Raw genomic sequence first — 18,144 nt, 5'->3', positions numbered from 1 at the left:
TATAATAGTAGTAGTAGTAGTAGTAGTACTACTACTACTACTACTACTACTACTACTATAATTTACTTTGCTAATTTTAAGTTTCTTGATAAATTTTTCTTACAAATATCCTATTCAAACTTAACACTTTTTTTCATTCAACCTATTCAATCTTTACATCACCTAATGTTTCACATTTTCCATAATATTTTTGGATGAAGTTTCATTTTCCGTTTCCCGCTTCCAAACCAATCCAATCTAAGCATTGTTTCCCAATCTACGTCAATCATTTTTTGCCATTTTGCTCTATCGGTGCCTACAAGTTCAAATAAATGAAATACGTTTATATCTTTTTTTACAACTATATCCCATGTTAGTTTAAGTCCTCCCCTTCCCCCAACTTTTTATTTATAGAAATCATATCACTCTTCCTTGCCGTTGCATCTACATTTCTTCATTGTAAATGACCAAACCATCTTAACTTATTCTCTCTCAACTTATCTTTCAATCGGTGCTACTCCTACCATTTCAAGAATATATTTATTTCTAATTCTATCTTTCTTAATCTTACCACAAATCCATCTAAGCATCTTTAACTCAACTACACTCATTTTATTGACATGTATTTTAGTTGACCAATATTTTGTCCCATAAAGCACCATTAGCCTTGTAGTCGTTCTATAAAATTCTTCTTTCAATTTTGTCAGAATTCGTCAATCACATATTATGTCAAATGCACTCCCACAATTGAGCCAGCCTACTTTAATTCTATGAATCACGTCATTTTCAACCTCACTATCCTTATTAATAATCAAACCTAGGTAACGAAAAAGTTCACTTTGTTATTTTTGATTTTCAATCTTCATATCTTTATCATTTCTATTTCTATTGTTGCTAAGTCACAATCTATATATTCAGTTTTATTTTTACTAATTTTAAACCCTTTTAACTTGAGTGCTTCTCTCCATATTTGTAGTACAATGTTAATTTCTTCCTTAGTTTTATCTAGAACAATATCATCTGTGAACTATCATCCTAAATGTGTTTAGTTAATTCATCCATGACCATAGCAAACAGGTAAGGACTCAAAGTTGGCCCATGATGCAATACAATAGAGATTGAGAATTTACTAGTTTCTCCTACAAGTAAATCTAATTGTGGTCGATAGCCCATTATACATGCGTTTTATTGCATGCATATACCTTTTGGTCACACCCTTTTTCACCAACACTCACCATATTATATCCTGTGAAGCACGGATACTTCAAAAAGGGAGACGTATCCATATTGTATACGTATTCGATACCGATACTCGCGGATACTCGCGGATACATATCGGATACTTACTAAAATTATTAGATACTTCTTAATTTTTTTTCATTAATTTTGGAGCATCGGATACTTAATTTTGAAGTATCAGATACTCCAAGTCACATATTACTCCCAATACTTTATTTAGTTATTTGAAATATCATAGTGAGAGTTAAAGTAATAAAATTTGTCAAATTTATGTATCCATATTGTTTCATGCATGTCCTCTATAACTATATAGATAGCAAAGATTAACAAGAGAATATAACAATAGTAAAATTAATAAATTAATAAATTAATAAGCAAGTAAACTTAAATACAATATTTTTGCTAGTGCCAAAGGAGAAAGCATAGAAACAAGTTGTGGAATGCTCTATTATTGTAACATAAACATATTAAACTTGATATTAAAATGAAATATTTGCAAGACCTATTGAAAATTAAAAAAGTAAACAAGCAGTTGCCTAAAATTAATACCAAATTTTTAAAGATTAGTGTTCTACATTATAAAATTACAATGTGATCTCTCAACATTCTTGAGCTTATTTGTAACTCCACTCCTAATAAATTTATTTTAAATATATTTTTTACAAACGTATTCTAGCCGTATCCGTATCCTACTTTTTAGGTTTTTTTGTATCGCCATATCCATATCTCGTATCCATATCCGTGCTTCCTAGATTATATCTCTAGGAAACCTATCACAAGTTTTTTTTTTTTTTTTTTTGAAATTCTATAAAATCCATATTTAGATCCTTCATCTTCTCTTTGTACTTCTCTATTAATCTTGTTAGTAAAAATTGTGTTTCCATATTTGATCTACCAAACATAAATCCAAACAGATTCTCTAACACTACTGTTATAACTCTCAAGCGATGCTCAATCATTCTCACCAACAATTTTATTGTATTGACTTATCAACTTATAATTGTTGCAATTTTGGATATCTCATTTATTTCTATATATAGGTTTTAAAATACTTTCTCTATTCGTCAGCCATTTTCCTAGTCATTAGAATCTTATTAAAGAATTTTGTTAACCAGACAACTACTTACCTAAGCATTTCCAAGCCTCAATAAGGATACAGTCTAGTCCTAATGCCTTGCCTTATTTATTTATTTATTTATTTATTTTTATTTTTTATTTTTTGATAAATCTAATGCCTTGCCTTATTTCATCTTTTTTTAATGCAAATTCCACCTCAAACTCTCTTGGTTCGATGATAAAACTTATATTCTCTAGTCCCATCAAGGCTATCATATTCCTCTCCTTCCAAGTTTTTAAAATGATTCTCACTTGACAATTTCTCAAAATATCATTCACTTTTTCTTAATCTCCTCATCCAATCTCCTTATTGGTCAACTTATTTCTTAAAATTATTCCCATTTTTATCCTCTTTTACTATGGCTTATATCTCACTATTCAACCGCCAAGTATATTTAGATATAGGAGCTTTTCCCTTAGACTCTCCATGGCACTGCTTTTGATATTCTTTCAATGCACTATGCTATTGTATTCCACATGTTATTAGTAACACCTTTCAAACCCCGAGTTATTTAAACACACCATCCTCAATTTCTCAATTTTTAGATTTCACATCTAGTTCATGAGTTTTTAATATATTTCCCGCTTTGATTTTGCTCTTTATTATTGTATATAATACTGTGTATTGAATATTGATAGCCTACTTTGTGCCATTAACTTCCTTTGGAAATAACCTTGAAACCTTTACATATTCAGCGGTCTATTTTTCTTACAAGAAAATGATCTATCCAACTCTTATTTAACTCATTTTTAAAAGTTATGTGCTTAACCCTCCTTTTTTAAAAAGTTGTTGGTTACTACATGATTAAATGCTACTGCAAAACCTAAAATGTTCTCTCCGCCCTCATTTCGATCACCAAGACCATATCCACCATGTGTCCTCTCGTGCACTTGCACATATTTTCGGACATGACCATTGAAATCTCCACCTATAATTATTCTCTCCTCTACAAATATTTGTTGTATTAACTCATCCAGTTGATCCCAAAATTTCCTTTTAATATGTTTCTCCAATCCTATTTGGGGTGCATAGGCACTAATTGTACTCTCCAGTTACAATATTAATTAATATTATTATGTAACTTATTCTCATAACTATTACTACCTTATTTTTCAAATGCTTAGCTACACCATTTCTACGTCTTTTTTTTTTTTTTTTTTTTTGATAAATAAATTTTATTGAAGAAGAGCATCAAGAAGATGCTAAAGATACAAAAAGGTCCCCATAAAAAGGAGCGCTAGCCAATTACATCATCAAGGAAATCAAGAAGGGTAAACAAATCAGGATCCACACGTCCTGACGCCCAACCACACAAGACTCACAAAAATCTATCTACTAACCAATATTTCTGTAACGCCCTCAAAATAATAACAATAAACCCATCAGATAAGACATGAATTTACATTTAAACTAACCGCATTCCTTTCATTCATTAGAATTCCAAGACATAGGTATTACATGTTAACCTCATAACAAAATGCCCTACGGGCTTACAGCTTTCCAAGTTAACACTTGGTTACAACAAAGAGTTCTAACTCGTTTACACATTAAGCCCTTGGCTTGAAATTACATGTAATACATCAAAGTAAAACGACAAAACTATGCCCGCCACAAGCCTCCCAGCTATGTCCTTGGAGGTGGCATGCTTCCTGTACCTGAAAATGATATTCCCATATAGGGTGAGCCACAGCCCAGTAGAAATACACTAAACCAACCATGGACAATGACTAAAACATTAGCAATTGATAGTTGGTCAACACTGATTCAATCACATAAATTACATATTTATGTCAACGACTTACAAGTCCCAATTACTTTTCATTTTCCCTTTTTCAACAGATAAGCATGCTAGCTCTATCATCATTTCCACAGATATGTATAAAAACTATATCTCACATTCAGATAAGTATATCAACAATATCCACAGATAAGCATACAAGCTGTATCCACACTCTACAACAGATATGTATATCAACAATATCCACAGATAAGCATACAAGCTGTATCCACACTTCACTTCACAAAGATAAGCATATGAGCTCTATCTTCACTTCTCTAGACAAGCATATGAGCTCTGTCTACGGAGTACATCCCCTATCTCCTCCAAATACCTATCCGGTTTAGAGGTACATCCCCTATCTTCCCCTAAACCGCGGAGTACATCCCCTATCTCCTCCTCTACACATAACGTATATAAACACATTGGTTCTATATACAATCACACAATACAAACAATTAATGTATTCTAGCAACTGTCAAGTTCCATAACACATTCCATTGATTAGTTTCAGTTTGCCTAATCAACATACATTGTCTACAACAATCACGACTATCCTCCACCGATAGCCCAAAGCAGTTATTTCTAAAACAGAAAATAAATGCACAAATGGATATTCAATCAACATTTCATTTCGTCATTTCTCATCAATTAATTATCCCAATTAATTAAACAATGTAATTAGGCCATTTTCCATAATTACTATTTCAACCCTTAGGTCCCATTTTCATCAATGATTCAACAATCATTCCATTTTTCTATGCCAAACATGCATCTAGGTTTATTATGAATGAAACCCCAACTTTTGGATAATTGCACAAAAGCCCCAAACTTTCACAAAATTACCAAACCAAGCCCAACATCTCAAAATACCAAAATTTAAAGACAAAACCCATAGAGAGGAGTAGGATATCCCTACCTCAAATTCGGAGTCCCAAAGGAGATGAAGACCAAAACCAAAATGCTCCAAACCTCAAAATTTTCAGATCAAAAGGAAGCTCTCGACGATCAACACAACTTTTGTGAAGGCAAAAGGTGAGTAAACGATCCTTACTAGATCAAAACTAAGAGAGAAGGGCCGATTTAGAGTGAGAAGCTCTGAAAATGGCTTTTTGGAAAAGTAAGAGAGAGAAGAGAAAGTGAAAAGTGATTTGAAAAGTCACAATTTCGGAACTTTAACCCAGGTCTCCGCTCGAGCGTAAAACACCCCGCTCGAGCGGCCACTCACAGGCGTACGCTCGAGCGGCCAACCTCCCGCTCGAGCGCAGAATGCACTCGCTCAGCACTTTTGCAGAACCAGACCTACGCTCGAGCTCCCAACCCTATGCTCGAGCTCACAACACTGCACAACAAGATACTGGATGGATGTAATCTACGCTCGAGCGCCAACACCTACGCTCGAGCGTACAGGCCAAAAATCTGGGCAACTAGTTTTGATTTCTAAACTCAACCAACCTGTAACAAACCCGCTCAACACATCCTATAACTCAAATACAAAGTAAGAAAGGATGCAAACAAGATAATAAACAACTACCAACATCCACGGACACATGTCCGGATCACTATACAACAAGGGTAAACCCGAGATCGCTATAACCTCCCCCCCTTAAAGAATTTCGTCCCCGAAATTAAACACAAGTTTTCAAAAAACAAGTTCTCCTCCATTTTAAACAATGTTACATTTTAACATTCAACAATTCGACCCATTACCGGTCATCCCATCCCTTAAACAAGAGACATATCACAATATGTAAACAACATATGTACTTTCAACATGCATCAACATTATGCACTATCCTTCCAATTTCAACAATATATTCAACAGATATAATGTTACATTCAACTTCCATATGAGGCAAGTTCCAAAACATACTACCAATAATCAAAACATTCTCAATGTTTCACAACTTAAGACATATATAAAAGCTCTTAAGTTCAACAAAATGTAAAATTCAAATACAAAATTACATATCAATAAACAAGTCCGGATATTTCTCACGGACTCCTAACTCACGTTCCCAAGTGGCTTCTTCCACTCCGTGATGTTTCCACAAGACTTTCACCAAAGGAATGGTCTTGCCACGCAGGACTTGATCCCGCCTATCCAAGACCCGAACCGGTCTCTCCTCATACGAGGCATCCTCATCTACCTCTAAATCGCTCCAATCCAGCACATGTGATGGATCTGGCTCATACTTCCGAAGCATACTCACATGAAACACGTCATGCACTCCGGACAACTGCGGCGGTAAGGCTAACCGATAAGCAACCTCACCTATCCTTTCAAGGATCTCAAAAGGACCAATAAACCGAGGGGATAACTTCCCACTCTTCCCAAACCTCATCAGGCCTCGTCTAGGTGATATCTTCAGAAAGACATGATCACCTACCTCAAACGCCAAAGGTCTCCTCCTACGGTCGGCATAACTCTTTTGTCGACTCTGGGCTGTAACAAGCCTCTTACGGATAAGCTCAACTTTCTCCGTCGTCTCCCTAACTAACTCTGGACCCAACAAAGGTGCATCACCCACCTCGGCCCAACAAACTGGAGACCTACACGGTCGGCCATACAAGGCCTCAAACGGTGTCATACCGATGCTAGACTGAAAACTGTTGTTGTAGGCAAACTCTACCAATGGCAAGTGCCTCTCCCACGTCCCACTGAAATCCAGGACACAACCCCGAAGCATATCCTCGAGGATCTGAATAGTACGCTCGGACTGCCCGTCAGTCTGAGGATGATAAGCCGTACTAAAGGTCAACTTAGTGCCCAACGCACTCTGCAAACTCTGCCACAACCTAGCAGTAAAACGAGGATCTCTATCTGAGACGATCGTCACTGGGACCCCATGCAATCGCACTACGTCCCGAACATACGCATCGGCAAGATGATCTACCGAATCTCTCACGCGCATAGGAATAAAGTGCGCCGACTTAGTCAACCGGTCTACAACCCACCCAAATAGCATCACTACCCCGCTGAGTCCTCGGAAGACCTACAACGAAGTCCATAGTGACATGTTCCCACTTCCACTCGGCAATAGGCAAGGGTTGCAACAAACCCGCTGGCCTCTGATGCTCGGCCTTCACCTGCTGGCAAGTAAGGCACTTCGATACGAAAACAGCCACATCTATTTTCATACCCCGCCACCAAAACTGGCGACCCAAATCCTGATACATCTTAGTACCTCCCGGATGCACCGCAAGGCGCGAATGGTGAAACTCTCGGAGTACTTCCTCTCGGCAAGACTCCGGTACAAACAAACGGTCTCGGTATCTCACACTCAGGTCGGGATACACCGTCAAACCCTTCTCAACTTTCCCACTGGAGATCTTCTCTCGGAGGGATTCTACCTCAAGGTCACCTCTCTGTGCCTCTAACACTTTAATCACAAGTGTAGGCTGCACAACGACAGAAAACAAGGCCGCAGCCTCAACAGATTCGCCCAGTAGCAAATCAAACTCGCCAAGTGCTCCCAACATCTCCCATTCCCGGATGGCTATACAAGCTACATCACTAATGGTTTTCCTACTAAGGGCATCGGCCACAACATTGGCCTTTCCCGGATGATAATGCAACTCAAAATCATAATCCTCGATGAACTCCATCCATCTCCTTTGCCTCAGATTCAAGTCTCTCTGTGTAAACAGATACTTCAAACTCTTATGATCCGAGAATACCTCGAACCTCTCACCATAAAGGTAGTGCCTCCAGATTTTCAAGGCAAAGATCACAGCTGCTAACTCTAGGTCGTGTGTGGGGTAATTCTTCTCGTGTATTTTCAACTGACGTGAGCCATAAGCTACCACTTTCCCCTCTTGCATCAACACACAACCCAAACCCTCTCGTGAGGCATCACAATAAACCGCATAACCCAACCCTCTCTCCGGAATAATCAATACCGGAGCGGTGGTCAATCTAACTTTCAACTCTTGGAACGACTTTTCACAAGCCTCACTCCACACAAACTTGACTCCCTTTCGAGTCAGTCTAGTCAACGGTGACGCTAACCTGGAGAAATCTTTCACAAACCGACGGTAATACCCAGCTAATCCCAGAAAACTGCGGATCTCAAACACACTCTTAGGCTGTGCCCAATCTTGCACTGCCTCAACCTTGGATGTATCAACAGACACCCCTTCCCCGGATACCACGTGGCCTAAGAATTTGACTTCCCTCAGCCAGAACTCACACTTCCCAAACTTGGCATACAGTCTATGGGCTCTAAGTAACTCAAGCACCACTCTCAAGTGTGCCTCGTGCTCCTCCTCAGAAGACGAATAGATAAGAATATCGTCTACGAAAACAACCACAAATCGGTCTAAGAACTCCCGGAAAATCCGGTTCATCAAGTCCATAAAGACTGCCGGTGCATTGGTAAGCCCGAATGGCATCACCAGAAACTCGTAATGGCCATACCGCGTACGGAATGCCGTCTTAGGAACATCTTCCTCCCTGACCCTCAACTGATGGTAACCCGATCTCAAGTCTATCTTAGAGAAACAACGGGAACCCTTCAACTGGTCAAACAAATCATCTATACGGGGCATAGGGTACTTATTCTTAACCGTAGCCCGATTCAACTTCCGGTAGTCTATACACAATCTCAAGGCACCATCTTTCTTTTTAACAAAGAGTGTCGGTGCTCCCCACGGTGAAACACTAGGGCGAACAAAGCCCTTATCTAGCAATTCCTGGAGCTGAACTTTCAACTCAACCAACTCTGCTGGAGCAAAACGGTAAGGTGCCATAGAAATCGGCGCCGTACCAGGCACTAAATCAATAGAGAACTCTATCTCTCGGTGAGGTGGCAAACTAACAAGATCTTCGGGAAAGACATCCGAATACTCACAAACCACCCTTGGCAATACAACCTGGGTCTCACCACTCTCACCACTCCCAAAGCTGGCAAGTAGACTACTAAGCTCACTTCGCCCTCGCGAATCATACCCCGGTGGCAAAACACTACCAACCCGGTCTCCCAAGAAATGGAACCACTCCCCGCTCAAGGTACACAATGTAACCCTCTGGCGGTAGCAATCAATAACAGCCCGGTATGACGATAACCAATCCATACCCAAAATAACATCAAAACCCTTCATGGGCATGACAACAAACGGAAAAGGAAGCCTATAGTCGGCGACCTCTATATCACATCCTCTAACACCCTGTTTCAGAATTAATTCACCACCCACAGGCGATACCACACAAATGGGAGATGCTAACTGTGCTAACTCCAATTCCAAAACAGATGCAAATGCAGCAGATACAAAAGAATGAGATGCACCCGTGTCTATCAACACATTAGCAACTGAGTTGCAAAACAGAAAAGTACCTCTCACTACTGATGGAGCTGGTACTAAATCCTGCGCGGTAACAGCATACACGCGCCCCGTAGGCCCCTGGTCTACCTGCTCACCTCTCGGAGCAAAAGATTGCTGCACAGACTGGGATGACGAAACTCCCGGATTGGCCCTCGAGGCCTGCACAGACTGAGCTGGCTGAAAACCCTGCGTCTGCCTAGAACCAGACGCTCCCGAAGTGGCACTCAACTGTGGGCAAAACCTCTTCATGTGCCCAGGTTGTCCACACTGATAACAAATCAAGAGCTGCCCCCTGCCCAAACTCTGACTCTGCGGTCTAGCTGAAGAAGAAGCAGCTTTCTGACCCCCACCCTTCTGCGGGCAAACAGATACCTTGTGACCCAGCTGGCCACACTTGTAACAGGTGAAATCCCCCTGACCACCTCTCCCGGAGCCTGTACTTGGCACAGGGAAGGTCGATCTAGCAACACCACCCTGCGACTGCTGAGGGTTAGAACCCCTCTGCCTCCTGCCATCACTCTCACTATCCTGGCTCCTCTTGGAGCCTCGCTGACCCTCATCCTCCTCCTGCATCATAAGCTCCATATGAGCTGCAGCGTCCACTAGGTGTCTATACTCTCGAATATAAGACCCACCAATTCTCAACTTGAGGCCCCGCCTCAACTTCCGCTCAAACTCATAGCAACGGCGTTCCTCAGACGCCACCAGTTCAGGTGCAAACCTAGACAGACTGGTAAAAGTAGCCTCAAACTCGGCCACTGACAAGCCCTGCTGATTAAGCCGGCTGAACTGATCCCTCAGCTTCTCCCTAGCTGCTGCTGATAAAAACCTCTCCTGAAAAGCATTCACAAACGCCTCCCAAGTACCACCAACACGAGCTTTCTCGTACTTCCACCATTGACCCGCATCTCCCTTCAGTTGGAAAGATGCCAAGGTCACTTTCAGTGCTCCGTCCTCGATGCCAAGCATCTCAAACGTCTTCGTTGTCTGTTCGAGCCATTCATCTGCCTTAAGCGGCTCTTTAGGATCCCCGATAAACTCGTCCGGATTACACCGAAAGAACTCCCTCTTCAAGAAGGAAGGCCCTGTCTCAGCTGCCTGATTCCCAGCTCTAAGAATACCTAAAGCTCCTGCTATCTCTCTGGCCAAGGCACCCATAGCCTGTTGACCTACTGGCTCGGCCACATTGGCCTGCCCAACTCCCTCCTGCACTGCTGGAATCTCACCCGGTAATGGTACTTCCTGCCTCGCAGGTCTACCACGCCTAGCACCTCTTCCTCGTCCTGACATCCTAATAAAGGCGACACAGAACGTTAGCACATTCATAAATGTGCCGAAACTAAACACTCACGTCCTAATGCATGGACAACTGTAATTCACTCCACATAAGCACATAAACACATAAGCACTTACGAACTTCATTTCCGGATAATGATAGTCCCGAGGCGTTACTAGAGTTCCGGTTAGAAACAGCGTTGATCAAGTGCTTTTCCAACAAGACTCCCAGAAACTCAAGGATCCAATCAATATCCTAGAAATTAAATCCCATACCCACATAGTCACATAAGCATGTTATCAAATAAACACATAGCATATGGTACTACATCTACGCCTCTATCAAGCGAGACAAACCCATTGTGATCCTAATCACTTCCCACGTACCCAAAGTATTCGAACCCGGTACGCTCTGATACCAAGTTGTAACGCCCTCAAAATAATAACAATAAACCCATCAGATAAGACATGAATTTACATTTAAACTAACCGCATTCCTTTCATTCATTAGAATTCCAAGACATAGGTATTACATGTTAACCTCATAACAAAATGCCCTACGGGCTTACAGCTTTCCAAGTTAACACTTGGTTACAACAAAGAGTTCTAACTCGTTTACACATTAAGCCCTTGGCTTGAAATTACATGTAATACATCAAAGTAAAACGACAAAACTATGCCCGCCACAAGCCTCCCAGCTATGTCCTTGGAGGTGGCATGCTTCCTGTACCTGAAAATGATATTCCCATATAGGGTGAGCCACAGCCCAGTAGAAATACACTAAACCAACCATGGACAATGACTAAAACATTAGCAATTGATAGTTGGTCAACACTGATTCAATCACATAAATTACATATTTATGTCAACGACTTACAAGTCCCAATTACTTTTCATTTTCCCTTTTTCAACAGATAAGCATGCTAGCTCTATCATCATTTCCACAGATATGTATAAAAACTATATCTCACATTCAGATAAGTATATCAACAATATCCACAGATAAGCATACAAGCTGTATCCACACTCTACAACAGATATGTATATCAACAATATCCACAGATAAGCATACAAGCTGTATCCACACTTCACTTCACAAAGATAAGCATATGAGCTCTATCTTCACTTCTCTAGACAAGCATATGAGCTCTGTCTACGGAGTACATCCCCTATCTCCTCCAAATACCTATCCGGTTTAGAGGTACATCCCCTATCTTCCCCTAAACCGCGGAGTACATCCCCTATCTCCTCCTCTACACATAACGTATATAAACACATTGGTTCTATATACAATCACACAATACAAACAATTAATGTATTCTAGCAACTGTCAAGTTCCATAACACATTCCATTGATTAGTTTCAGTTTGCCTAATCAACATACATTGTCTACAACAATCACGACTATCCTCCACCGATAGCCCAAAGCAGTTATTTCTAAAACAGAAAATAAATGCACAAATGGATATTCAATCAACATTTCATTTCGTCATTTCTCATCAATTAATTATCCCAATTAATTAAACAATGTAATTAGGCCATTTTCCATAATTACTATTTCAACCCTTAGGTCCCATTTTCATCAATGATTCAACAATCATTCCATTTTTCTATGCCAAACATGCATCTAGGTTTATTATGAATGAAACCCCAACTTTTGGATAATTGCACAAAAGCCCCAAACTTTCACAAAATTACCAAACCAAGCCCAACATCTCAAAATACCAAAATTTAAAGACAAAACCCATAGAGAGGAGTAGGATATCCCTACCTCAAATTCGGAGTCCCAAAGGAGATGAAGACCAAAACCAAAATGCTCCAAACCTCAAAATTTTCAGATCAAAAGGAAGCTCTCGACGATCAACACAACTTTTGTGAAGGCAAAAGGTGAGTAAACGATCCTTACTAGATCAAAACTAAGAGAGAAGGGCCGATTTAGAGTGAGAAGCTCTGAAAATGGCTTTTTGGAAAAGTAAGAGAGAGAAGAGAAAGTGAAAAGTGATTTGAAAAGTCACAATTTCGGAACTTTAACCCAGGTCTCCGCTCGAGCGTAAAACACCCCGCTCGAGCGGCCACTCACAGGCGTACGCTCGAGCGGCCAACCTCCCGCTCGAGCGCAGAATGCACTCGCTCAGCACTTTTGCAGAACCAGACCTACGCTCGAGCTCCCAACCCTATGCTCGAGCTCACAACACTGCACAACAAGATACTGGATGGATGTAATCTACGCTCGAGCGCCAACACCTACGCTCGAGCGTACAGGCCAAAAATCTGGGCAACTAGTTTTGATTTCTAAACTCAACCAACCTGTAACAAACCCGCTCAACACATCCTATAACTCAAATACAAAGTAAGAAAGGATGCAAACAAGATAATAAACAACTACCAACATCCACGGACACATGTCCGGATCACTATACAACAAGGGTAAACCCGAGATCGCTATAATTTCCAGCATACAAAATGTTGTATCGAGTTTTTTCTGTTTCGTTTACTTTCTCAGCTACTCACTTAGTTTCTTGTAAGCATGTTATACTTCCTTCTAATCATTGAATCTATTAATTCCATAGTTTTATCTGTCAGTGTTCCCTTTTCCAAGTTGCTAATGTAAACCAACAATCCTGGGCTAATTCTTTACAGGTGCTCATCCAAAAAAACATAAGGACCTTTTCCTATTTTTCATTGCACTAAGGCGCCGATGTAGTGATCCTTGCCTATTTTTCAAAACATGTTGCTTACAAAAAACATCCTAGCCCTTGCATGTTCATGTTCATAAGAGATCTGATGGGGAGTTTTACGTGGTAACTATGGATGTGATCCATGATGTCAAAGGAAAATAAGAGGGAAATAAAATGCTCAGCAGAAGCTTAAATCTTTTTAGAAAAAATGTTTCAACAGATAAAACAAATATTAGGGAGAGAAACTGCGGAGTTTAACAAAAGTGTGTACCTTTAACAGGAGAGTCAGACCAACCAGAAGAGCTCCTTGGGCTGTTCCACTGTGTTCCCCGTGAAGCCACCAGCCCTGACCTGCTGAGAAATTCAGCACGATTTTGTCTTACATATGCTCGTCCTCTACCCCGCCAAGGATTCCCATTTGCAGAATAAATTGAATTCCCAAAAGTAATGGTAGAACTACATACAAATAATTAGTTAAGATCTTGTTAAACCAAGCAAACGAAAGATTTTTTAAATCTGTTCTATCAACTGAGCAGATCTCTCTTCAATCAATATTCATGACCATTCATATATTAAATCAAGCATACCCACCCATTTTGACTAATCCAAAATGGATTTCAACATCCCAACAGATAAAACTCAAAAAGCTAATGAGATCTATTTGTTTTGGATTTAATAAGTTGAATAAATTGAGTTAAGCATCAATTATATGAACATTTATTTGGTACAATAAGTACCAGTCCACCAGCATGATGCAAGGGGAGAGTAGGGAAAAAATGGTGCAAGTAACTTACTCTGGACCATTCCACTTGAAGGAAGTGATAAGAAAGCAGATTGACAAACAAGAAGCCAATGCCCCCATTGCCAAAGGAGTATCAAGAGTACTCTGACAGAAAATAAGAATAAAAAATTCAGAAATAATACAATTCTGAGAGTAGGAAGAAATTGCAGGAATGCAAAGCAAATTGCACACTGATTTCCGTTTGGTCCAGAGATACGCAAGTGGAGCATTATCACACCTATTTATTAACATGAACACAATAGCCACCTGGAAGATAAATGTGGCTGCAATGACGCGCACGGCCCATTTCACAAATTGAGCTACACCCACATCCACACTTCCATCTTCTGCAATAACAAATTTCCGCACCATCCAATACCCTAGGGCAGCTCCTGCAACGACAATCCCAAGTAGTACAAAAATAGAAACCTGTAACCAAACAAGGTAAATAGTTTAAACAAATAAAGGACATAGTTGAAAACTGAATCTGTAATAAAAAAACGCTAATTCTATGGACTTGCAGTTATCAAGCCATTTGGTCTTGATTATGAATCATGTAATTACTTGTGAGGCTTTGTGGTGGTCAAACTTGGGGTGATTGGTCATGAACTTGGTTATGAGGCTTTGTGGCTATGAACAGGTTACGAGGCTTTGTGGTGTTTATGGTTACGAATCCTTGAGACTGAAATTTGAGCGCATGCCATATGCCCCATTTTTCCTTTTCGAAAAACAATAAAAATGGGATTCAAGTCGTAGTAGAAGAAAATAAATAAATGCTTTCAAAAGTGGCCAAAAAAATGACGAAATTTTTAATAGATGGAGATAATAAGTTAAAGGTGCTGATGATTGTCTTTATACAAGATTAGACATAATCAATTTCAATATTATTGATTTTTATTAGATAAAAGAAATGCACTAAATTGAGAGGAGCGATGAAGGTTTCAGCAAGGAGAGTCACTCTTTAGCTACATTACATGGACTTGGGTACGAGTGTCGGGTGTAGATATGTGTCTAAGGGTCGGACTCGGCAAACCTCTAAATGAGGGATACGCGGGTACATCTAAAAAGTAGCCAAAAATTAGACACGGGTACGCGGATATGGCGAAACATGGATGTGTTAAAAAAATATTATGTATTTTTCTAATGAAGTTACAATAATTTATGGCTCAGAATGACTACATATTTTTATGATGATGCCACACATTTGTAGTTAAAAAATATTGAATAAAAAATATATATAACATTATTTTTAAAAAATGAATAATTGATTTTCCATGGGTATAAGTTAAATCCCAACTTAATCAGTATTAGGCCCAAACATGAGAAGCTCATGTAAAAGCCAACCAGCCCAATAACCTCATAATTTTTATTATAAGGCCCATTTTATTAACAGACCAAAGTGTATCCCATATAAGCCCAAATGCACCAAACCCTTTAATATACCCCTAGCAACCATCAACGAAGATAAATACAAAAGACAAAGATGACGAACGACGACAACGATGAGGTCGCGAACCATGCTTCTCTCCTCCTCCTTTGTTGCTGCCAGGAAAAATAGAAAAGAAAATCAACCGTATCCGGTTGTATTTAGCTGTATTCCCCACCCCTACTCGTGTCGTGTCGTGTCGTGTCGTGTCATGTCGTGCATGTCGACATGGGTACCTCTCAAAATACAAAGAGTCCATGTAATGTAGCTCTTTAGTTGGGATGGTCTAAGATTGCCCTTGAAGAGGAAGATGGTAGAGATGGAGATGGTGACTTCCTGATGCTAAAAGAGAGAAAGCGAAACTTGAATCACTAGGTCGGACTGAAGCACGAGAAGTTAGATTGGTTGTGTGAAGTCCTTAACCAACTAATGGGTAGCGAAGGTGAGAAGGATTTTACAGAAGGATTTTGTGACAAGGTAGTAGTATGGATGTTAGTTCCTTCATACTGGGGGTAGGTTCCTTTGCATTTTGGTTAGTAAAGGTAGGAAATGGTGGTCTTCTTGCCAAAGAATAAAGGGCGTCCTCTTTGAGGGATGTGGCTAAGACGCTGTTGAAACTCAAGGTGTAGAAGGAACCAGCCAAGGTGAAAGACGTTGATCCTTTATACAGGTGCCTGAAATGGTGTATTGGCCACCAAATCAAAGCCCTTCTAGACTAAGGTTACAAGGGGAAAAGAAAGTAGTGAATTCTATTGATGCAAAGGAAGCTGTACATTTCTTGGAAAGAGGTTTGATGGGGAGGGTAGTGGACTAGTATAGGGGCATCCCCTCTACAACGAATATGCTAATCACCCTTGGAAGGTCTCGACCAGAGTTGGGTTTGATGTTAAAGATCTTTTTTATATATTTTGTTGCCATCAAAAGAAGAGGCGAAAAGGGGTTTTGAATGAAAAAGGTTGAGTTCTTCTGATTGGTGGTCTCTGGTGGGAGAGTGTTGTCATGGAAATGGTGGTCCAAAGGCCATTTGGGTTCGCTTCCTAGGCTATCACTACACCTATAGAATGAGGAGGTTGTTAAGGTGTTTGTGGAAGTGTTCTAAGGGTTGACAAAGACACAAGCAAAGATGTCAATATCGTTGGGCTAGGCTTCTTGTCGAAGATTACACAAGACAATTTCTAACGATTGTAATAATGGAGGTAAATCCTTGGCTTTTGAGATCCCTCTTTGGACGGAATTGGGGTCTTCAAGTGCATGATAGTTGAAGGTCTGCGTACCGTACAATGATTGGAGGTGATAGCGTTCACCGAACGAGGAGGATAATGAAGGGTCACACGTGGTCAATACATGGGTTTGCTTGGCAAAAAGGCATGCATTGTTAGTGCATAACAATTGTCATCTAGTTCAAATATGAATAGACAAAAGGACAAGAAAGTGCTATAGGAAAGAGTGTTCACGGGTCGAGTCAGCCCAAGTTTGTCCGTAACCCATCACCTGAACCAACTGTAAGCCTAGGAAATTTTAGCCAATTACAAATTGCCATGTACTACAAAGGCCTACAAAATATGGCACAATTATAGGCAAATCAAATCTTGCCACGTGTCTAATTGGTCTCAAATCAAGATTACATTGTGGTCAAATTAAATATTGCCATGTGTTAAAATGATACAATAAGTCTTTGACTAATCAAATTAAGTCGTAGTGATGCAGCAAATAAGTTTTTGACTAATCAAATTAAGTCACTTGTCACATTGAGGTGGTCAAGCCAATAAAAATTATGGCACACCATTAAAGTGATATTTTGGTATTTATCTCTAAATAAATCAGAGATAATTATCCAAGAAGTTAAAGTCTATTAAGACTCTCCTCCATCCATTCCTATAAATCGGGGTGATCTCTACCAAATTTTTCATACAAATTCTACATACATAAATCAAGTTGTAGAGACAAAAATTTACATCAAGCAAGAGAAAGTTCCATCGGATTCAAGCCTAAAGCCCCGAGGTTTCTTCACCAAAGCCAATCAATCTCCATAAAACATAAAGTTCGGAGATTCAAATCAAAGTTCATCATCAAACATATTGTCGTCTTCTACTAAATTGGAGGGGATTCTACAAACCTGATTTGGGAAAAACCTATCAAGCCCTCACGGTCTTCGTCGCGTTACTTGGAGGAGATTTCGCCACTCAATTCCAAAACAAGCTATCAAGCCCTCTAAGCAACTTACTGAAGAGAAGAATCAGAGGATTTTTTTTGAGTAGAAATTTCCTTAGAGATTGTACTCATTTTATTTTAAATCAATAAATTTATATTTGTTACTCTATTTTTCTGTCTTTATTTTTGCAAATAAGAAATTTGTGTATACACCGACCATTTCGGATTCCAAAACTGACTATCCAATTTTGACCGAAACTCCTTTCAAAATCAACCAATTTTCTTCCTCCAGTTTAAATGTTGCTTTTGGTCGGCTTCAAGACCCGCATACTCTCTACGCACATACATAGATCTAAGAAAAACAAAAAGAGTTAAGCAGTAGCACTGTTTCATCTG

At 39.7% G+C, this 18,144-nt stretch overlaps 1 protein-coding gene across 3 annotated transcripts in view; it reads right to left on the bottom strand.

The window, feature by feature from the left end:
- Positions 1-18,144, bottom strand: part of LOC114269589 (uncharacterized) — a 43,842-nt gene that overhangs the window by 2,086 nt on the left and 23,612 nt on the right. For 2 of the 3 annotated variants that reach the window (XM_082898908.1, XM_082898907.1), the window contains 3 exons: positions 14,439-14,600; positions 14,185-14,276; positions 13,662-13,846 (listed from right to left, as the gene is read on the bottom strand). In XM_082898908.1, coding sequence (XP_082755034.1) covers positions 13,662-13,846; positions 14,185-14,276; positions 14,439-14,600 — 439 coding nt within the window. The remainder of the gene's footprint in view (positions 1-13,661; positions 13,847-14,184; positions 14,277-14,438; positions 14,601-18,144) is intronic. The other variant, XM_082898909.1, reaches the window with a different exon arrangement.

Source organism: Camellia sinensis, chromosome 12 (genome assembly GCF_055761805.1).
Source record: "Camellia sinensis isolate YWXY chromosome 12, ASM5576180v1, whole genome shotgun sequence".
NCBI lineage: Eukaryota > Viridiplantae > Streptophyta > Magnoliopsida > Ericales > Theaceae > Camellia > Camellia sinensis.
Note: the sequence above shows the minus strand (reverse complement) of the source record. Positions and strands in the feature narration are given on the sequence as shown.